The following is a 23,277-nucleotide window of genomic DNA, read 5'->3' on the forward strand; positions in this document are numbered from 1 at the left end:
AAAAGATTGTGTACCAGGTACCCCATACGAGAAGATTTGTATTACATTTTGTTTAGAAATTATTTCAAATCTTTCAAAAATGTTCAAGATTTTGATAAATGTTTGCTTCAAAAATAGCAGATCTACAAGCTCACAACATGTCACATAGCGACATGTAGTGAACTCTACAACGATCTGAGTTTTTCTTGTGATACCGATAAATAAGAACTTTTACCACGTTAGTTCCATTGATCCAAGCTGGAACACAATTGATTTGATTGATTATTGAAATGCTCTGAAAATGAATGAACATTATAGCTGAAAATAGCAGAATAGCAAACCAAGTAGTATCTAGCCAAAGGTCAAGTTGTTAAAAGTGGTTAAATGTCTAAAAAAACACACACAAAAAAAACATTAATTCAATGCATTAATTCAATACAATACAATCTATGGAGTCTATGAAAAAAGTTTAATCTACAACACATTTTTTTTACACTATGCAGTGGGGATCCCTGCTTCATCTGTCTCTCAGCTAAGGGTCCTTGGCCTGTAAAACGTTGCCCCCTGCTGTAGGTATTCAGTTATTACACATATTTTTAAACATGGGTGTCCATATACCACATCTGACTTATGTGAAGTGTAATGTTATTCTATTAGCAAATAATAATAATAATAATAATAATAATAATAATAATAATAATAATAATAATAATAATAATAATAATAATAATAATAATAATAATAATAATAGTGTGTGTAGGGTAGATGTCTGTTTGTTTTCATTTGATGAAAGAAGCTTAGGACTCATTTAAATGTAGGTTATAGTGGTCTTTCATTCAAAGACCTGAGGTAGTGATGCCATCTACTGGTGAGTCTGATACACTGCAGACAGTCTAGGTTTCATTCTGATAACTCTAGTTGACTGATGTACTTTATTTATTAAGACATGAGAAACAGTACATGAAAGTACAATTCACAATACAAGGTCTACTAAATTGGATAACTCGTAAAGCACTGAGCTTGTTTAAAATGAGTTCCAACTCACACATGACACATATGATCATGATGACATATAAGAGAACAGATATACACTACTGTACAGAACGTCATACAATCAGTTCACAGCTTACTGGTATGAAACATAAGAAATATGTATAAGAAAAGAGTTCGGGGGGGGGGGGGTGCTCCTTTTGGAAGGGCATTCCACATTGTTGTTGTATAGCATGAGAACAAGTTCATTCCCTTTGTTTTGCCAAATCTGGGTTGAACATGATCCGTGGAGCTCTGGTGTTGTGATCGAGGACTTCATTTACGTTTTTTTTAAGTATTTTGACACTGGTACTAGGGTATCCCAATGTTGTGTCGTATCTTGTAGACTGCTGTACTCTGTCCTCAACCCTAAGCCATCCAACCCTAGCAAAATGAGCAGGGTTAGATGGGTTGTGCGGTTGAGGCCAAGAAGTAGCCTTACTAGTTTGTTTTGGGATGTTTGGAGCCTTGTTTTTAAGGCCTTGGTGGTGTTGTGATACCATGAGGAGCATACATAATCGAAATGACCTTGTATGAGGGCCCCTGCAAGAATCTTCAAAGTATTCTTACTGACTAGAGGGAAGATCCTATACAAAACGTGTGTTCTTTGGGTTGACCTTTTTGACCACTCTTTCGGCCATTTTGTCACCGGAGAGGTTTGCCTCCAAGATGGAACCCAGGTCTCAAGCTCTCAGCCTTGCTAAGGTTAGCACTAGACCCAAAGAGAATGGATTCAGTTTTTCCCAGGTGTAATGATAGTTTTTTTGTCAGCGAGCCAGATGCGGATCGTGTCGAGTTCAGAGCTGAGAGTTTTCTCAACCTGCAGCTTGTCCCTGTCCGAGACCAGCAGAGCTGAGTCATCTGCGAACGGGAACAGTTTGCAGTTGCAAGCTGAAGACATATCGTTCACATATATCAGGAACAATAAAGGTCCTAGTATGCTTCCTTGCAGAACTCCACAAGTCACTGGGAGGGGGGGACTGGGTTCCGTTTACTTCAACCACTTGTTCCCTCCCCTCCAGATAGGATCTCATCCAGCTCGCTGACGTATCATCAAAACCTATTGCTTTTAGCTTATTGATCATAATTGGGTGATTAACGGTGTCAAAGGCCTTTTGGAGGTCCAGCATGACCATGCCGCAATATTTGCCCTTGTAGACTCCTTGTTTGATATAGTCGTTCAGGTAAAGGAGGCATGTGTCAGTGGAGTGGGATGTTCTGAAACCAGATTGGAATTAGTAAATTAGATTAGATTTCATTCTGATAACTCAAGTCTTCTCTAGTAGCAAACATAAAAAAAAGAAAAAGATCATTCAAATATTCTGGGTCATTCCTCTGGAGTGTTGTCTGCCTGTAGCTGGGTCATCATGGCCGACGCTGAATGCTTGCACTTTGGGGAGCCGCACTCACAGCTGAAATATCTGCCTTTATCCTGCCAGTAGGCATCGCCGTAGTCAAATCTAACACAGCAGGATGAGAGGAAGAGGAATGATTAGATTGCTAAACTATGTTAGCCTTCATTCAAATGTACCTTTTATTAGGGCTAGGCCCATTATGGACAAAATCAAATATCACAATATTTCTTTACCAAAGACCTCAATATCGATATTGTGACAATCACATTGTGATGATAATATATTACGTTTTTAATTGCCCCGTCCTAGGTTTGATTCATGTACCATGTTGTAACTAAAAGTTTGCTGTTCTTATTTGAGTCAAAGATCTTACATCGTCCTTTATGTGTCGGGCCCCAAATAAAAGCCTTTAAACCAAAAGCTTTTAAACCTGCACATATTCAAACCATATTCAAACATAGAGTATTATGTACAGTACTCATCATTGAAAGACACCATTTTGGGCGTGCGTGCGCGTGTGTCTCTTAAAAAACAACAACAGGAAAAAGGAATCCCTAACGTACCCCAGCTCCTCCCCGGCCTTAACGTTGTCGCAGGTGAAGAAGGCGATGTGAGGGAAGCGCAGGTCCTGGTGGGAGGTGAACACTCTGCATGGAAACAGGTTGGCCTCACACATGTGGTTGAAGAATCGGCTGATGTTGCCGTAGAAAAGAGAGTCGACGCAGTACGACTCCTCCAGCTGAGAGAGAGAGAGAGAGAGAGAGAGAGAGAGAGAGAGAGAGAGAGAGAGAGAGAGAGAGGGGGGAAGAAGCAACGAGATCTAGTATGAGAGTGACGACACTATAGCATAGACTCCCATTGTAAGAATGGAATCAAGGAAAGTTTTGAAAGTATAAGACGTTCCGTCCGTCCGTTCTCTAGATGACACTCATGGGCGGCAAACCTCACACCGGAAGTTTGATGAAATACATTGCAGTGGATGGAGCCGGCTGGACCAGCTCATGAACAACCATTATTTCTGAACGATTGCGACCTTTGTCATATAATCGGTTCAGGAATATAAAAGAAGACACGTCACAGGTTGTTTTCTAATCACTTGCTTTTCGATGTGCAAAGCACAGGCATCTGAACAGCGGCAGGTATCGTTTCTGTCTCTGGGATATCGCGAGATTTGGCTGCCAGACAGGAAATGGTGGACAGTCTCGCGATACTTTGGCCGTTCAGAAACATACTTTGTGCCCTTTAGATACCTCTATAAAATTATACAGTGTACACATCGAAAAGCAACACCGCAGAAAACAACCTGCTACTTTTGATATTTTTTTTAATTTGAATCCTGAAAACTAACACTTTTTTGATGTACAGTACTTGAGTAAAAGTTAGTTACACCACTGCATTACCTGGTCTCTATGACAGTCCAAGCTGAGAATGTAGGTATCATCTTCCCTCATCAATGCCTCTGTCTCTGAGATGATCTCCCCCACGTACCTATGCAAAGACATGATTATCAACAGGGCTTACAACTTTTTTAATGCTTCAAATTAGCTCTAAAACGTATCGAGGAAAGAAAAACGATCTGACAGACTCGGCACAAATTCCCATTAGAAAAATCTTAAGCAATTGTATTATCTTCTGTTAAATGAGCGGCGCTTTGGTATGTTTATTTCATTGAGCTTTATATGAACTAGAGCAGGAGTACTCAAATACAAATATTAAAGGTCCACAAATGATGTTTTCATTAAGACAAATGTCTGACTCTGTAAGGTCAGTCATTTCCCTCTGTTCGCCATGGTCATCCAAGAGCAGGGATGCTAATAGGGAGGACCAATGCTGGACAGAACACAAACACTGCCAGGAATCTGTGTCACACATGAAACCGTTTTCCGCGCTAGTCTTGAACTTAACAATAAACATACGTATTTAGTACTTACTGGCATACAAAGGTCCATTGGGGTATGTCTTCTAATATGTATTTAGTACTTACTGGCATACAAAGGTCCATTGGGGTATGTCTTCCAATGCTCGAACACCCCAGCCCTTCGTATTGGTCTTGAAGAGCTGAAGTCTGGTCCTGAGGATGAACATTCTCATTAGTATTATATGATATATGAGTAGTCTCATTGTATATCATTTGTTTTCTAAGGTCACAAATAAACAACAGACGCCAAAGTATCTAGTCTTAGATAATACAGAGGACACGCATGAAGATTTTAAACCTAATTTAAATCATAACCCTATTTTGACCATGATGACTAAATATTCAAAATCTGCACAAATTTAAAGTAAATCACCGTCAGTGAAATCTGTCACATCCTGATCCAGCCTCAGACCACTAGGAGTTGTAACCATTACATCAAATGTATGTTGATTTTTACGACACATCTGAATGTCGTTGTGTAGTTTGTGATGTCCAATCCTTGCTCACCGGCAAGTGTGTACCAGCAAAGGAATACTCAGGAATACACAAAGTGCATTAGGTAAGTATGGTAAAAGTATGGCAAATAACATGGGATGGAAGCCAAAGATTATTCTTGCATCTTGCTCCAAATCAAAGTTGTAAGATTTGGAGTTAGAAGACGGGGTTGATCTTTGGATTCCATTGAGCAGTGGTTCTCAAATTTCCATGTCAACGACATGCGGACCCCACCATCTAAAAAGATTTTGTGCCAGGGACCGACAAGATTTGTGTTGTTACAATATTTAAGTAATATTCCAAGTTGTTTAAAAGAGATTGGCTATTTTGGCGCAAATGGCGGATGTATGTAGGGTTAAAGTGGTTAAACTAAATTTTGATGCTATATTAAATAAGCTGTGGACCCCCTGGCACCCCCTGAAGGACCCCTGCGGGTCCACAGACCACACTGTGAGAACCAGTGCCATTAAGAACCACATCATGATGCAGTTACCTTAGTCCATGTTGCACTACACGGTTCTTACAGCCCCTCCCACAGGAACAGGCATGGTTACACTCGAAGACGAACGGAGGGTCTTCAAGGTAGAACTCTGGTAGCAAGCGCCCTCCCTGAGGGGCAAATAACAACAGAAAAACATTCATTTCTTTCTTTTCTTTTTCCTTTATTTATTCAGGGAAGCCCATTGAGAGCAAGCTCTCTTTTTCAAGGTCGCCCTGATAACAACATATAAAATACATACATAATGAGAAACAATAACAAACATTTGAATCATTTCCTCATATACTTGATCTCTGCAAAACCGACACTACACAACAGTTCACTTTTTCATTTATTTTCTGAGCACACAAGCCTTACCTTGTCGTACCAACACCGTAGACTGATTTCTTCATCATACAAACAGATACTAGCTGAGCAGTTTTCTTCACACACACAGTGCTGTGGGCCAAAGAAATAAATAAAACGTTAATCTCACGCTGCTATGGATTTTAAACAGTGTTGCACACCGAAAATAGCCAATCTACAAGCTTACAAGGCATCGATTATTTTCAGCGTACGATATCGTTGTACCTTAAAGAGGTAGTTCACCCCCAAAATTACTTTTTTTCTATTGATTAGTCACCCCATGGAGACTTAGAATTTATGGATTTATTTCTTTTTTCCCCGCATTCCTAAGCTAATGATTTGATGACCGGCAGCGGTTCCGGTAGGAGACACAAAGAGTCTCCTTTGTGTCTCCTACCGGAACCGCTGGTCATCAAATTATTGGCTTAGGAATGGGACAAAAACTAAAAAGTATCCACAAATTCAAGTCTCCATGGGGTGACTAATCGATAGGAAAAAAAATAATGTTTTGGGTGAACTATCCCTTTATAACTGAGAATTTGAACTGAGTTACATTTTATCTCTGTTAAAGGCAATACGATACTCTATCTCGCTGCACAAATGTCAACAACACAAATTCACAAGCAGTTAGTTTCCCTGCATGGACACAGTTGTGATGTGTCCTACTCCACTCACCTGTAAGTGAGTGATGTCTCTATCGATATTTATGGGGGACGTGACACAACACTCAGAGATATATTGGTAGTCGTCTGGATAACTGTCGTTGTCCACAGAGTTGACACAGGGGACTGGAACTCTCTCCTGCCCCCGAGCTATGTCTCTGTATAAAGGAAACAGAAGCACAAATTAGACCAAACTGCAAAAGCACCAAACGGTTATCAAAGGAAGCGGTTCGACCACGCGACTGCAACATCCCGGGTTCGATATCGACCAGAGAGACCTGTAATAGCCTTGCCATTCTATACACTCAACTTCCTGTTTCTCTGATACACACTCCTGGACAGTTAAACATAAAACTGACCTGTGAAGGAGTCTCTCTGCATTCTTAGGGCACGTGAGGTACTTGGCTTCCCTCTCCCTCCGGTTAGCTTGCAGGACGGCCCACCAGACGGTGGAGTCTGGAGGCGTCGCTAACACTCCGTTCTTCAGGTTGACGTCCAAACCGCCAGACAAGAAGAGCCTGAAAACAAAAGGAGAAACTCGCCCACTTAAAATGACCCTCTTTACTCTTTACTAGTTACTTTGAAGCTCTTAATTGTTCGTTGCACTTGACTTTATTTGAGTGATCATTTACCCTGTCATTTGTTGATACTAGGGTTCATGTAATTGACTCTGTTCTTACACGTACTGTATAAATCGCTCTGGATAAAAGTGTCTGTTAATTCCCTAAAGTGAGTGAGTGAGTGAGTGAGTGAGTGAGTGAGTGAGTGAGTGAGTGAGTGAGTGAGTGAGTGAGTGAGTGAGTGAGTGAGTGTGTGTGTGTGTGTGTGTGTGTGTGTGTGTGTGTCCCAATATCCAGCACTCACATGATGACACATTCCAGCCTATCCTCTGGTGCAGCGATGTGAAGAGGAAAGTCACCGTGGACGGTGGCCTGAAGGTCACAACGTGCATCCAGGAGCCACCGTGCCATGTCACCACTGTCACCAAACACTGCCTCCTCCTGGAGACATCACAACAACAACAACAACCCAAATTAACCACATGAACCCTAGTGCTCCAAGAGGCACGTCATACAAAGTCAGAAACTTAATCTGTGCTCTTTAGATACCTCAATGAAATGTTTTAGTGTGCATTCTAATCTCATTTGGAGCTCTGTCACATGGGTCAATGACAGAGCAGTGGAGCATCAGCTCTACCAGTCCAGAAAGAAGGTTCTCAACAATGTTTTAATGACTACACTTTGCCTCTAGGTGGAGACACATGCTCAGTTCTACATCCTGAGGAAAACAAATCATAGGAAACCTCACTAAAGTTGTATCCATAAAAACACAAACTTCTGTGAAATTGATTATTTGTTCTAAACTACTCTAGCTGCCTTGAAATATATTTATTATACATATTTCCAATAATGAATCCATTTAAGAGTATATAGTTGTTGGACAGTGAAGTTAAAGACCTTCCTTACCCTGTGTGTGGAGCTGGCTACAGCTGTCTCTATGTGGTCGTTCTGGCAGGCCTCCATCAGTGGTGTGGGCTGGTCCTCATCACACATCGCCTGAATGGACCACACCACAAATGATTATCAATGATTATGTGGCAACAGCAAATTGATTAGTTTGATTCAAGGGCGTCAATTGGGTACGGCAAGGTATGGCTGCTGCCATACCTTGGCTTCCTGGTCAAAAATGTAATTCAATAATCTGTATTGATTATTGTGTTATTAAATTATTGCGAAATAACAAAAAAATGCTTGTATATCTTCTCTGTCGGATGGAAACCTCATATGTCCAAAACTGTTACTTTTCAGGATTCAAATGAAAAAAAAAGCAAAAGTAGCAGATCTACAAGCTTGTGGATCTGCTACTTTTGATGCTTTTGTGTTACGCTGTAATATGATCAAGTAGGACGTTAATTTACAACAAAAAATAAACAGAAAGTTAGAATAATTATGGAGATAAGAGGTTTCTGCCCGACAGTAACGATATGAAAGATTGAAAATGAAAAGGAACAATACAATGAAGGTTGTATGTGTTCTTTTTGTCAAGCAACTCCGTCGTACCACGGAGTATATAGGCATAGAGATGTGTCGTGATGCGAAGTTTCCTCCAGGTGTCGTCTTGTGTTTTTTAGGCATTAGTAGGCCTAGGTCCTATAGGCCTAACAGAGGCCTAACAGACAAGATCACCAGGTTAAAACGCAACAAATAGAAACTGAAGAGCATAAGCCCCAGTAGTAACCTATAGGCCCTCGGTTACTACTGGGGCTTATTATGCTCTTCAGTTTCTATTTGTGGCGTTTTAACCTGGTGATCTAGTCTGTTAATGTGATATTGTCGTTGCATGGTGAATGAGAGGAATCAGTCAAAGCAATTAAGTTGCTTAATTGTCAAGACAGGCAGCCCTTGATATGTTTCATTCATTTCAACTGAAACGGGCATCGCATCTGATGAATGACTTTATCATTCATCAGAATGATAAATTCATCAGAATGATAAATCCATCAGAATGATAGATTCATCAGAATGATTAAACCCACAAAGATCCGTGGCTTATTTCTCTCTTCTGCTCTCTGACCCTGCAGCTCTCTGTCCGTGGTGCTGAAAACGGAACGGCGCATGTCAGAGAAAAGGACAATATTGATCAACACACTGTGCAGGCCAACATCATGTATGAACTATTCACAGCAGAGGGATATGAGACTGCATTTGACAGCTTAACCACCTAAACCCTGGATACTTGGTAAAACGGACATGAGTTGGCTCCGTAAAACGGACATGAGTTGGCTCAAACGGACATGAGTTGTATTCTAATCACTTTTTTTCCCCTCTACACCAAATCTCTTTGACAAAAATAGCCAATCTACAAGCTGACAACACGTTGTCTGGCTATTTTTGGCTAATGCTCCGGCCAGAATATGGATGCTGGGGTTCAAGTGGTTAAGTTGTCTCAAGGCATTTATACACATTTGTCATGTTACATTTGAGCCTTTATGTAAAGCCCATTGAAATGTGTGTTTGTTGGCCATTGGTATTGATGCCTTCAGGTGACCTTGCCATACCTACATACTTCTTTCTGAATTGACACCACCGGTTTGATTAGCTGTTGCTCACCTAATTCATTTATATGTTTCACTTACTACTGAGTTGCATGTGTGTGTGTGCGCGTGAGGGCGTGCGTGTGTGCGCGCGCGCGTGTGTGTGTGTGTGTGTCCTGGGCATGACGTTAAACCGCCCCGTTGTAACTACCATCGTCAATGTAGTAGGTGCAGTGGATGCATTTGCAATTTCTGTGGACTATGTAGCTTGCATACAAGAAGGCACTTCTCACCGGTGGAATCTACCAACAGCCGACGCTACCTGACGGCCCATCCTTCCCGTGAACAGCTACCGGGAAGAGAGGCAATAGACCTAGTCTCGCGTAGCCAGACAACTATTCCACAATCTCTGAATGCTATATAGAGTCTGGAACTACAACTCCCAAAATCCGAGAGAGGAAACTGGCACTTCCGTTCACGAAAATATATTTTAAGATATCTTTACACTTTACTTTTTCATTTCCATTTCTGCTAAGCAGCAAGCTATGTATACTTAGATGATTTGTATTTATATTAGGATACATTTGCGCGACTGTAAAGACGAAACGGAAATGGAGAGGAGGCTCCACATCCGGTTTATAAATCATGCATGATCAGAGCTTCCGAGTCCCAGACTGTATGCCGGAAACATTTGAAAATTGTGGGAGGCAACAGTCTGGTAACGCGAGACTACAATATACCCGGCGGCCTTCCAGCGGTATGTCCGTCCGCTGTCGGAATAGCAACGGGTGGACTTCCAGGCCCATGAGAACAACTACAGAGGGCGCTTTAACACCAAGCAGCAGTGCAAGTTTGTTTCCTCTGGTGATCCAGCCAAGGCCATTATACCCATGGACTGGTTGTTGGAGGGTTTCAAACAACTTGGGATGCCCAAAGACGATGCAGATAGGCTGGCAAAGTATTGTGCTGTCTCTGCTGCCATATGTGGCGGAGCCGCCGCTACTTGGAGTGCTGAGTGACATGCGTGTTGTATGATGAGGGCATATCCATGAGTTTGTGTCCTTTACTGCACCTAAAATATTTGTGTCCCTGTACGCTTTCCCTGTGTGTGAACATAAATACATTGTTAAACTGTGTGTGTGTGTGTGTGTGTGTGTGTGTGTGTGTGTGTGTGTGTGTGTGTGTGTGTGTGTGTGTGTGTGTGTGTGTGTGTGTGTGTGTGTGTGTGTGTGTGTGTGTGTGTGTGTGTGAGAGGCCAAATGAAGCACAATAGCAACGTTCACCTGCCTGCCTCCTGTGTTGAGCAGAGCCAACATTAGCATTCATTCATTCATTTGGTATATTTATATAGCATATCATTATGCTATAGGGTGGGATGGCTCAGGGTAGATGACCTGGACTGGGCTTGGTATTTAAGATACTCAGGGACCAGTGCCCATGTACCTGTCAGACAACAGAGTGAGAAACGCCCACGGGCACAACACCAGCGGGAGCTCCACTGATCTCATTCCCCCCAGATTTGGCACAAACATGGGGATAAATTCATTCTACCATTATGCCACCAGAACGTGGAATGCCCTACCACCAGACATCAAAACGTGTGACTCCCTACACCTCCTTCAAAACCACCATAAAAGAGAACCTGTCTGCAATTTACCCAGTAGGATCCAATAGACAAATCTTCTAGCTTGCCGCCAAAATAAATGTCCCCCCACTGTTTTCTTTCACACGCACAACAATAGATAGTATGCATACTTATATCCTTACTTGTATGAGCATGTGACAGATCTCTTGGTGGCCTGCTGCCTCGGCTGCAGCATAGAGGGGTGTGAGTTTGTTCTGGGTCTCCATGTTGAAGTTGGGGTCTATTCCATGCACTGGAATAAAGACACATTTTCTATCAAAAGACAAAAGACGTGTGTGTGGACTGTGGAGTGAGACTTGTAATAGCCAATTGAAACCACCAGAGGGCGTTTAACGCACCTAACATCAGCAGGACTTTCTTGCGCTCCCCGTGTTTGGTTGAGATGTGAAGCTGCTTGAGATGGAAGTGCAGTTTCTTGGGTCTAATTGGAAATAAAAAATGAAAATCAATGATCAAGACAGTGTGTGTAACTTGATGCAAGTCACATGATGGGGCAGCAGTGATCTAGAGGATCTAGAGGACTGCACTTGTGACCGGAAGGTTCCTGGTGAAGTGAAACCATGTTAAATCATTAAGACCGGGAACGCATCTGTGTAATTTTTTTATTTGAGCTAAAAAGCATTATTTTACACTTTGGCTATTCAAAAATAGCAGATATACAAGCTCGTAAATAGCTCGTAAATGCAAAAATAGCAGATCTACAAGCTCGAAACGCGGCACTCAGTGCCGCACTTCAAGCTTATAGATCTGCTATTTTTGAAAAATCGGGCAGATGTGTGTAAAATCTTTGAATATAATATATTGTTTTAAAGCGATTTTTTTTTACTCAAATCTTTGCTTCTGGGGGGCCACAACCCAATAGCCTACATATAATTTTGGAGGTCCTTGACATGAAAAAGTTTGAGAACCTGATACAACAACATACATTTTTCAGAAAACTGTTTGACATTTGTAGAATCGGAACCTCAGGTCTTTTTGTCCCATTCCCAAGCCAATAATTTGATGACCAGCGGACCGGTAGGTAGCGGTTCCGGTAAGGAGACTCTTTGTGTTTCCTACCGGAATCGCCGCCGGTCATCAAATTATTGGCTTAGAAATGCAAGAAAAACAAAAAAATATCCATTAATTCAAGTCTCCATGGGGTGACTAAACGATAAGAAAAAAGTAATTTTGGGGGTGAACTATCCCTTTAAGTGGTCAGGTGGGCGGGCCGCGAGATTTTCAAGTGGGCCTTGATCCAGAAAAGTTCGGTCACCACTGCTTTAGAGATAAGACTTACTTCTCTGTAGCAAGGGCCAGAATGATAATCTGCATTGTTTCTTTATGAGGTCCTTGAAGGGTCGCAGGAGCCATCCCCATCCCCATCTCAGCCTGCGGTGCTTGGCTGCCTGTCTGGGTTCCTCCAGGAATAGAGGTGTCAAGCCCTTGTCCAGAATGACTGGGCAGAGGGCTGTCTGCCCCGACACCCACCTCACCTCTTACAGCTACATGAGATGAGCTGCAAAGACAAGAGGCGGTCATTTACTTCTATGGTACATTAAAACTGCAATGTGCCATTTCTGACTGACTTCTGGTTGCAAGTAGACTCCAAAACAACACAGTCTAATATCAACGTGACCCTGTCCCATGTATAGCTATCAATAACTCACTTTTATTTCTATCGCATCCAGTATTTGTATTTTTTTCATTTGTATACATGTTATTACTATAACCTAGCGAAGCCGAGCGGCGGCCATTACTATTCACCGCTGTCTTTGAAAACTTCTTAAACGCTCTCACTAATTTTTTTGTGGCACGGAATTTACTTTTAAGATATTTTAGGATAGCATTTAGTTGTTTAACTTCATTATGTGGTCAATTAATCATGACAGAGCCTATTTAAAAATAATAATTCAGAGAACCGGCACGTCTCGTCCTGGGGCGGGCAGTGATACTCATGTATCCGTCTAAAGCAACCTATTGTCGGCATGGTCTTTAAAAATGTCCCCTTGCTCCTACGTTGCGCTGTGGTGGTGGTGGAACGAACTTGATACATGACTGTCTGAGACATGATTTGTTGTGGCTATAATTTACAGGCAATCCGTTTCAAATTGTTTTCTGTTGATTAGATATGAAAGAAACTGCCTCTGTGTAATGTTTGATGTTTGATTGTTTGGATGTTTTACTTTTTTATATGTTCAAGTAACAACATGAGCTCCAGTGGTGTAAAGTAACTAAGTACATTTACTTAAGTACTGTTACTTAAGTACAATTTTGAGATATTTTTTACTTTAGTGGAATGTTTTGTTACGCTGATTGGCTGAAGGGGTTGTCTGTCAACGCTACTACTCCCGCCCAGCTCCCGGCCACAGCCAAACAGGCTTTCAACAGACTCATTCCTGAAATCAAATGCAAATGAGATTTCCTTTCATCAAATGGTAATAGAGATCTTTAAAAAGTCCTAAACCTATTTGCAAAAGGGTTTCATGAGAACAATGTTGCCGTAAAAAAACAAGCAATTCATTGTAAAGAAAATGTTATGACATATTATTAATTAGACACTATATAACTTTGTGCTTTGAGCCCATGTAGGCTAGGAATTGCTCCAGGGGCAGGGGTTTGATGGGGGGAGGGGTTCTCAGCTTTAAGAAGAGGGGGCTCCAAGGAGAAAAGGTGGGTAACCACTGGAGCTGGAAAACAATGAGCTGGTAGTAGACTGCGCTGATGGAATGTTTTGGAATGATCAGTGCTGTTCAATACAAAACATTACAATGTTAATATTAAATTTGACTAATAGTTCAGAAAAAATAAGTTGCTTGTCCATTCATCCCAACACACTCCTAATGGGAATCGTAGCATCCTCAATTCTGCCACCTCCAGCTCCACCTCCTGTTTTTTCCCCTCAGTGCCTCCGATTCCAAGCCGTACAGCATGGCTTGTCTCAACAGTGGTGGAAAAAGTACTCAATACTGCAATAATTAAAAATGTACTTGAGTAAAAGTACAAAAGTATTGGCATCCCAGGAGAGCAAAAGTAGAAAGTAATCATTATGCAGAATGTCCCATTTCAAGTTTTCAAATGTATTAAAAATATTTTGAAAATAGCAGATCTACAAGCTCACAATGCGACACATTGTGAGCTTGTAGATCGGCTATTGTCAAATGGCCGAAATGTACATAGAGCGGTTAAAGTGGTTAATGTGTGTTTGGTAATAGTAATCAAAATCTACAAAGTAACTAGTAACTGAAGTTTTCAAATAATTGTAAAAGTACAATATTTGCCTCTGAGATGTAGTGGAGTAGAAGTAAAAGTATTGGAAATTGGAGATACTCAAGTAAAGTACAAATACCTCAAAATTGTACTTAAGTGCAGTACTTGAGTAGATGTACTTAGTTACCGTTGTGATTTCGGTTGACCAACATATGGTCCCTAAGAGTCTCCATCTATAAGGATGGTGGTGAGTGAAGGTTTCTGTTGAGTCGCACGCGCGGAGAACCAGTTTGACACCAGGCGGTATCACACGACAAGCTCTGAAGTTTAATACACACATAGAGAATATATACAGTATTGTACAGTGGACACATGACGTGACCAGAAGATATGGAACAAGGACAAGAACAGAATGGATAGGAACAGAACATACATCTTGTATCATTGTGCACAGACGGCTCAGACGGCTCAGTCTCTCTGATAAAGTACTTGATGGTCATCGTATCACGGATATCAATATGCTTACGTAGATGCACATGTGTGTGCTGGGTCAAGCAGATGAAGTCATAAATCATGACAGTTACGCACTGGTGGAAAGTAACTAAGTACATTTACTTAAGTACTGTACTTAAGTAAATTGTACTTTACTTGAGTATTTCCAATTACTTTTCCAATACTTTTACTTCTACTCCACTACATCTCAGAGGCAAATATTGTACTTTTACTCCACTACAATTATTTGAAAACCTTAGTTACTAGTTACTTTTCAGATATAAATTATGATATTATAAAACATACATTAACCACTTTAGCCCTAATTTATACATAGGCTATTTGAAAATAGCCGATCTACAAGCTCACAATGCGTCGCGATGCGATTTTCAAATGTTTTAGTACTTTTACTTTTGGTACTTTAAGTACATTTTGATGCCAATACTTTTGTACTTTTACTGAAGTACATTTTGAATTCTGGACTTTTACTTGTAACAGAGTATTTCTATATTGCAGTATTGGTACTTTTACTTAAGTAAAGAATTTGGGTACTTTTTCCACCACTGCAGTTACGTTCCACCACTGGGTCTCAATACCGTCTTATACATCTTCCCTCTCACTCTCCACTTCTGTCACAAATCACTGCTGACACTTTCCTCCATCCGTTCCACCCCTGCCTGCTCTCTCTTCTTCACCTCTCTTCCACACTCTCCATTACTTTGGATAGTTGACCCCAGGTACTTAAACTCCTTCACCTTTGCCCCCCTCTACTCCTTGCATACTCACTGTTCCACCGTGCTCCCTCTCGTTCATGCACATATATTCTGTCTTATACTCCTGCTGACTTTCATTCCTCTTCTCTCCTGCACATCCCTCCACCAGAGAGCGCATACATATGGGGCACGCAGTTGACAGGTGTGATTAATTACCCGGCACCAATCTCAACGTATACCTGTTAACTGTGTGTCTCATAAGTATGAGCTCACTGAAGGAAGTTTTCTTATGTTTCCCACTGATGTCAGGACAGCAGAGTCACTTCCCATCTTTCGCCGCCGTCTGAAAACCCACCTCTTCAGGAAACACTACCCTGACCCTTCCTCTTAGCCTTGCCTACTTGTTGTCAATTATTTGTACTCGCTCTTGTTTTATTGGATCTTGTTTATTCGATAAACTTATTTGTTTTAGCTCTTGCTCATTTGATTTTCCTATTTGCCTCATCTGTTTAAGAAAGTAGATGATATATTGCACTTTTACCTTAGCGCTAGGTATACTCTTAGTTGCTTGTTTTAGAAGAGAATGCACTTAAGACTTCTGGTGATTAGTAGTTTTCTTGCCTACCTATGTTGAATGCACTTAATGTTGGGTAAAAGCGTCTGCTAAATGACTGTAATGTATGTTCAGTCCTGCAATCATTTTGGGTCCCAAAACATCAGCAGAGAAAGCGGTCCGTGTAGTGATAAGTAGAGATATTTGACTAAACACACGTTTTCTGCCAGAAATGTCAAACACATATGAAGTTAGATGACAATAGCTGACCCCAACTCGCAGCTATTAATTATAGGGTGAGTACACAAGCAGGCATCGCTACTTTTTATGCGGCCACGATGACTCCCCTCCTCTCTGGAGGGCATGGGTGTGATGTGATCTATGGCCATGTAAATGTAATACATGAAAACTATGTAATATCACAGCTATTTTAAGGATATGCGACACCCTACCTGCCAGTGGTGGTCTCTGGCCTGCCCTCGGGTGCCCCGGGTTTGGCCGGACCTTGCGTGTTCGGTCCCGTCCCTTCACTCATCCTCCACGAAATTAACGCGGCTACGTTTTTTTGTTAAACAAAATAGCAGGCGTGCGCTTCAACAAGTAAATTTCTTTTTTGTTGGTACAATTCACTTCACGAATTCCATCAATATTGGCCCACTGGGAAGGGGAAGAAAAAAGATGACAAAGTTCAGAAAGCAATCTGTCTCTCTTAGGTTTCAGGTGCCACATATAATAAAACAAACCGATCCTTATATCCAATGCATTGTCCTGTGATTTCTGCCTGATGGCTCGCTGTATGTGGCTTCAATATAACCTTCAGTAGTAATGAGTGCATGTGACCACGGCTCGCCTATCATCGGCCTATGGGTTGCTGGAGCGGGTGAATAGGCTATTTGGATCTGTCTTCTCAGCTGCCCGGGACTCTCTCTCAAGTGTACACAGCATTCCACAGCACAGCCATAAACACTATATATAGCCAAGCATCAACCTGATGGCCAGTCAAGCACAACATAAAAGTCAAATACAGCTTGGTTAACTAGCCAATCAGAGTGGGGAGAGTGGTTACAGAGTAGTTATATATTTACTAAACCCCCACCCCCCCAAACAAATTTAAGAAAGAAAATGATTAAAATCGGCCTTTAGGGCGATACCGCAGGGTGAGACCTGCTACTGAGTGTGTCTAAACCGGAAGCACTGGAAGTACCGCCCGATGAGTTAGGTTGATGATTTGTAGATCTGTTTACATCCCCCGTGCATGAAACCCACGGTTGTGGTCGGTGCAGAAAGACAGCTTCCGGGGGAAGTAGCCTACTGTAGGCTACTGTACATCATTGGTTCTCAAAGTGGGGTCTGGGAACCCCCAGGGGTCCTTGGAGGGATACCAGGGGGTGCCCAGCAAAATGTGTTAATATAGCATCACAATAATTTTAACCACTTTAACCGTTTATTCTTTGGCTATTTAAAATCCTGAACATTTGTGCAAATCTTTGAATATATATATTTTTAAAGCAAACATTTGTAACTCAAATCTTTGCTTCTGGGGTGGTCCCTTGAACAAAATATTTTGAGATGGTGGGGGTCCGCAGCCAAATACATATCATGTGCGGGTCCTTAACATGAAAAAGTTTGAGAACCACTGCTGTAAATACACCGGAAGTCCCGCCCTATAGACATGATCTGTGTGTCAGGTCGTTACCAGGCTGTTCTCCTCGGAGATGAGAAGAGGCTCGGAACAAGGCTAAAGGACTTTACAGACAGGAAGCCACACAAAACCTGCCCTGCATGCGTTGTGTGGGATCAGCAAGTTTAAAATGTTTCAAAAACATTACAAATTTGTCAAAAAAATTAAAAATTAAAAAAATTAAAATAGCAGGTCTACAAGCTCAAAATGTGTCGCATCTTGTCACATTGTGAGCTTGAATCAGGAGAGAATCTTGGTCCATGCTCCCACAATGGTCAGGTCTTTAATTAACAACAGAGGCACTGTGGCACCTGTTTCATTTGTCACTCTGCCACCATCATTGGGACAAAGACGTTTGTTTTTCGGGGGCCGTATGGGAACGAGGACGAGGACCACTACAACAACAAACAGAGTGTTTGACACAGAGAACAACTGCTGGCTGAGCACGCCTTCGGCTCAGCTTCTTAGTTCTTACAGAAAGGTTCTGGGATCATTCAGCCTTTACCTACAGTGGAGAGCTGTACATATTTGGTGGCAACAAGATGCGGTACTTCAATTATCTGTGGATATTTAACCCAGAGATATTCTCCAGGAGGAAGGTTAAGCCAAAGGGGAAAAGGCTGTGTTGGATGATTGATGTGCTGTTCCTGCTGGTATACACCAAATGCTGTTGGTGTAAATAATATACCATATCCCTCTTTCTTTCTATTATTGTTATTAGGGGGCCAAGCCCGTAGGGCTGTGGTCCCCTCTTGTTTCTCTATGTTTTCCTATTATTATTCGGCCACTTTTTGCAGTTCTGGCTTAACGAAACTCTACAAAATGGTAGAGGGCTGTGCCAAATGGCGAAGACACAAAACTCACAAGCAACACAATACAGAGATACATTACAATATCCACAAATAATCCCTCAGCACTCAGTTGTTCAGAATGCTCATTCGTTAATTGCATGGACTGCTTTGTCTCAAGTTCAATCTATTCTGTTTCTACACTGTAAAATCCAATAGCTATCTTTACTTAGATAAATGAGTTAGCTTTACTCATTTGTTACAATACTAGGTTTAATCAAGTAACGTGTACTAAAAAATATAATTTACTTAATTGTTTTGAGTAAACATATCTTTGTTTACTTGCCCAGAGCGAGTAACATTTAAATGCACTGTGTTTAGTGTTGTTTACTTATTATTTGTATTTTAGAACACTTTCCCAGAACTAGTAACATTTAATTGCACTGTGATTAGTATTGTTTACTTGTTATTTGTGTTTAGAACACTTGCCCAGAGCTAGTAACATTTAATTGCACTGTGATTAGTATTGTTTACTTGTTATTTGTGTTTAGAACACTTGCCCAGAGCTAGTAACATTTAATTGCACTGTGATTAGTATTGTTTACTTGTTATTTGTGTTTAGAACACTTGCCCAGAGCTAGTAACATTTAATTGCACTGTGATTAGTATTGTTTACTTGTTATTTGTGTTTAGAACACTTGCCCAGAGCTAGTAACATTTAATTGCACTGTGATTAGTATTGTTTACTTGTTATTTGTGTTTAGAACACTTGCCCAGAGCTAGTAACATTTAATTGCACTGTGTTTAGTATTGTTTACTTGTTATTTGTGTTTAGAACACTTGCCCAGAGCTAGTAACATTTAATTGCACTGTGATTAGTATTGTTTACTTCTTATTTGTGTTTAGAACACTTGCCCAAAGCTAGTAACATTTAATTACACTGTGTTTAGTATTGTTTACTTGTTATTTGTGTTTAGAACACTTGCCCAGAGCTAGTAACATTTAATTGCACTGTGATTAGTATTGTTTACTTCTTATTTGTGTTTAGAACACTTGCCCAAAGCTAGCACCATTTAATTACACTGTGTTTAGTATTGTTTACTTGTTATTTGTGTTTAGAACACTTGCCCAGAGCTAGTAACATTTATTTGCACTGTGATTAGTATTGTTTACTTGTTATTTGTGTTTAGAACACTTGCCCAGAGCTAGTAACATTTAATTGCACTGTGTTTAGTATTGCTTTTTTACGTTATTTTTTTTAAAATCATTTTTAAATAAGTTACAGGAGTGATATGAAATGTGAGCTTACCATAATCACAGTAATCCTTAATCATATTCCATCATATTCAAGGGCTTTTGCAGAGAAATGAGACAGACTCCAGTCACTTTCAAATTAGAGCACTGAGGGCAGGTGTGCAGGTCCAGCTGACGCTCGTTGACACTCGTTACTGTTATAGGCATCGAAGCAATTATGCTTCTGCACTGTCAAATAGGCCTACATCTAATCTAAGATTAGTGGGACTCATTCAAATGACAACCAGTGAGTCCCGGGACTCACTTTATTGAAGGTCTAACAACATCACTGTATTATATTAGATTTATTAGATATTATATTGATATTATAGACATTTTATTTTATTAGATGATGTTGTTACCTTACAATGAGTTGACTTTTGGTAAGAGAGCCTCACAAGTGTAGATACCACACGTCACAAATAAGTGACTGGCATTATGCCATCTAGGGACCTTAAGTAGAATCCTCAGGGCATCATTGTATGCCACCTTAAGCCTCCGCATACTACCCTTCTTGTATGTGCACCACAAGAAGGCTGTATACATGGGAGTGCAAAATGCTTTAAAAAGTGCACACTTGACAGGATCAGAACACACACTGAACCTGCAAAGCAGCATATTGGCCTGGGCATAAAGTATGCGGCACATATCTCTATCATCTTGGATATTGTCAGTAACAATGTGTCCCAGATACTTGATTTCCTGGCACACAGATAGATGACTGTCACATAGGTAAAAGGCTAGGAAAGACGATTTCTTGTCCTCATGGCTTCTCATAATCATACTCTTTTTTGCATTATAATTTATGTCATGATCATTGGCATACTTTGAGCAAACTTTCAATAGCTGCTGTAACCCTCCACTGTAAGGACTTAGCACGACCAGGTCATCAGCGTACACCGTACATAAGCTGATTGATGATAGAGTTACCTATCAGACAGCCCATATTGCACTTGTTTAATTCAATGGATAGATCATTCATGTAAACGTTGAATAAAACGGTAGACAAAATCCTCCCTTGGCATACACCATTGCTAACTGAGAAATGGGCAGATGTAACATTACCCCATTTGACCTGCATTTTCTGATTTGCATACCAAAACACCAGTATACGTACAATGTGTCTAGGTGTGCCTCTATCAAGCAGCTTGTGAAACATGTTTTAGTGGTTAATCCTGTCAAAAGCTTGAGACACATCAATGACAATGAAGCATGAAGACAGTGGAATTATGGCTACTGTAGCTGGCAATCAGTTATTTAAGTGCAAAGATGCATAAGTCTGTGCCGTGTTTCTTTAAATCCAAACTGGTTATCTGCAGTCAGGACAAACATTTCAAGGCGCACACGCATGATTGTTTCCTAAACTTTGGAGAGGATGCTGGCCAGAGCGATAGGTCTATTGTTGTCAATGCTGTTGTTTAGTTTACCTGCCTTGTCTTTAAGGACAGCTACAAATTGTACCCATGACCCCATGACCCAACAGACCTGTAAAACACAAGGCCAGTAATGGGCAGATTTTATTGATTGCAAATTTGAGGTGTCCTGCTGTGATGCATGCCACATGCCTTGTTGTCAGGGGTCATCAATTTGTCCGTACACAATATGTCATGGTACTGATTTACTTTGACATTATGGCACATTAGGAGTCCACTAGTAGTGGTTCTCAAGCATCTAATTGTCAAGGACCCCCATAACTCTGAGGCCGCATACACACAGTTAAAACAAGCGCTTTATGGCTGCCTTATGCCTTACGTGAAGCATAAGGCCGTTTCAATTCATTCCCTATGGAAGTCACGTGGTTTGCTGTTTTATGCGTGCCTCACGGCTCTCTGGATTTATCCCCCCTCCCATAAGGCAAGTCAGCCTTATCAAACCACGTGACTTCCATAGGGAATTAATTGAAACGGCCTTATGCTTCATGTAAGGCATAAGGCAGCCATAAAGCGCTTGTTTTAACTGTGTGTATGGCGTAAGAGTGTACAAATGGAACCAAATGGACCCCATTTGTACACTCTTACAGACCTGTTATGGTCATTCAGGGTTAGCTCTTTATGTGTTTCTGGTAATATTATTGTCTGCTCAATGTCCATGGATTTTTTTTTTTTTTTAATAAAATGTCCACCACAAGCCAGCATGGCGATGACCCCTGCTTGTTGTTGCACCCTCTATGTTAGTGGGTAGGGTCCGATGTTTTACTGTTGTTCATTACTTAGACCTCTTTCCAAAAATCATACAGGTCTTTGCTTTGTAGCTTACTAGACAAGTGAGTCTGCTCTCAGAGTGTCTTTTAACAGATCAAACAGCACATTTAAATTTTGCTTTGCTGTGAGTTTCTTCTCCTCAAACAATGAACCTTGTCTAGGCCTACCAGTTTAGTATTATCTATTTATTATTTATATTTTAGATCACTTACCAAGAGCTAGTAACAATTAATTGCACTGTGGTTTAAGTATGGTTTACTTATAATTCGTATTTTAGAACACTTTATATTGATCAGTAACGTCACTCTGGCTGGGCGTGCCTTAATGTGAGCATGCGCAGATTGCACACTGCACACAGTTTGAAACAAGTTGCAATCAGATGAGGAGCAGCACCTGGGTTGTAATTTGTTTGGAAGAAGGAAGCAACACGTTTTGTTTTCTACAATTCAAGACATTATTTCGTCGATAAGGTAAGTTATCTAGTGTGAATTTGTGTATCTGACTGCTGCCATTATGTTAGTGAACATTTGCCAAACGTTACGTCAATATTGATGACTGGTTTCGACTGGAAATGTTTTTTCCACCACATGAAAACTTAGCCTACTTAAACCTGAAATAGCGTTGGCACTTTCTCCATTACAACCAGTACATCTACATAAACGTTCAGATTTCAAATATAAAGTGCTGACCACACGGCCATGGATGTTACAATTTGAATCTAGTGGGTCTAAGTACCCGTATCTTCAGTATTGTTCAATAAAAAGCATTTTAATCCGATCGCCGGCAATTTTCTCATAGAGAGATAATGTATCAGAGTGAAATACACCTCCCAACCGATAGGGTCGCGTAGTTGAAAGCATTTGATGACAATTCGGACAAAATGGCCACCAATCAGATTAAAATGCTTTTTATTTAACAATACGGATTATACGGGTACTTAGACCCGCTCGATTCAACTTGTTACATCCATGGCCGCGGGGTAAGCACTTTATATTTTATAATCTGTACGTTTATGAAGACGTATGCGTTTAGATGGAGAAAGTGCAAACACCAGGTTGAACCATGGCTAAGACATGATGCTTCGGCGGACCTCGCACGTCCAACAAATATTGGAGTTGCAAGCTCTCAACGCGTCGCATCCACAACGCGTTGTGACCTTGTAGATCTGCCATTTTCGGCGTGCGACACGCCGTAGGGCGAGATATAAGTGAGGATTTGCATCCACTGTGTAGATGCGTCGCTAAACGAGGCTTGTTGTTGGGGTTAAACAGCGTTTGCAATGCAACTACACTAACGTTGGTGTAGGCTATCCTACACAAGATAACATGCCTTATAGACGCTTTGTGGACACATTTGAAATGGAAATCCATGTTATGTTGCAGGGTTGTGTTGGTGTGTAATTCATT

General features: G+C 40.9%; 1 protein-coding gene across 1 annotated transcript; it reads right to left on the reverse strand.

Moving 5' to 3' along the window:
* Positions 1-1,831: 1,831 nt before the first annotated feature.
* Positions 1,832-16,504, reverse strand: LOC308078451 (histone-lysine N-methyltransferase EHMT2-like). The gene is made up of 14 exons (XM_080419621.1): positions 16,361-16,504; positions 12,241-12,459; positions 11,300-11,382; positions 11,084-11,193; positions 7,749-7,838; positions 7,147-7,283; positions 6,642-6,800; positions 6,296-6,440; positions 5,633-5,713; positions 5,270-5,385; positions 4,348-4,434; positions 3,764-3,851; positions 2,927-3,102; positions 1,832-2,468 (listed from the first exon to the last, which is right to left on the reverse strand). The coding sequence occupies exons 1-14, from the start codon at positions 16,441-16,443 to the stop codon at positions 2,336-2,338; spliced, it is 1,707 nt and encodes a 568-aa protein (XP_080275747.1). The 5' UTR covers positions 16,444-16,504; the 3' UTR covers positions 1,832-2,335.
* Positions 16,505-23,277: the final 6,773 nt, after the last annotated feature.

The sequence above is a fragment of the Gymnoscopelus braueri genome, assembly GCF_963280865.1.
Source record: "Gymnoscopelus braueri genome assembly, chromosome: 1".
Taxonomy (NCBI): Eukaryota; Metazoa; Chordata; class Actinopteri; order Myctophiformes; family Myctophidae; genus Gymnoscopelus; species Gymnoscopelus braueri.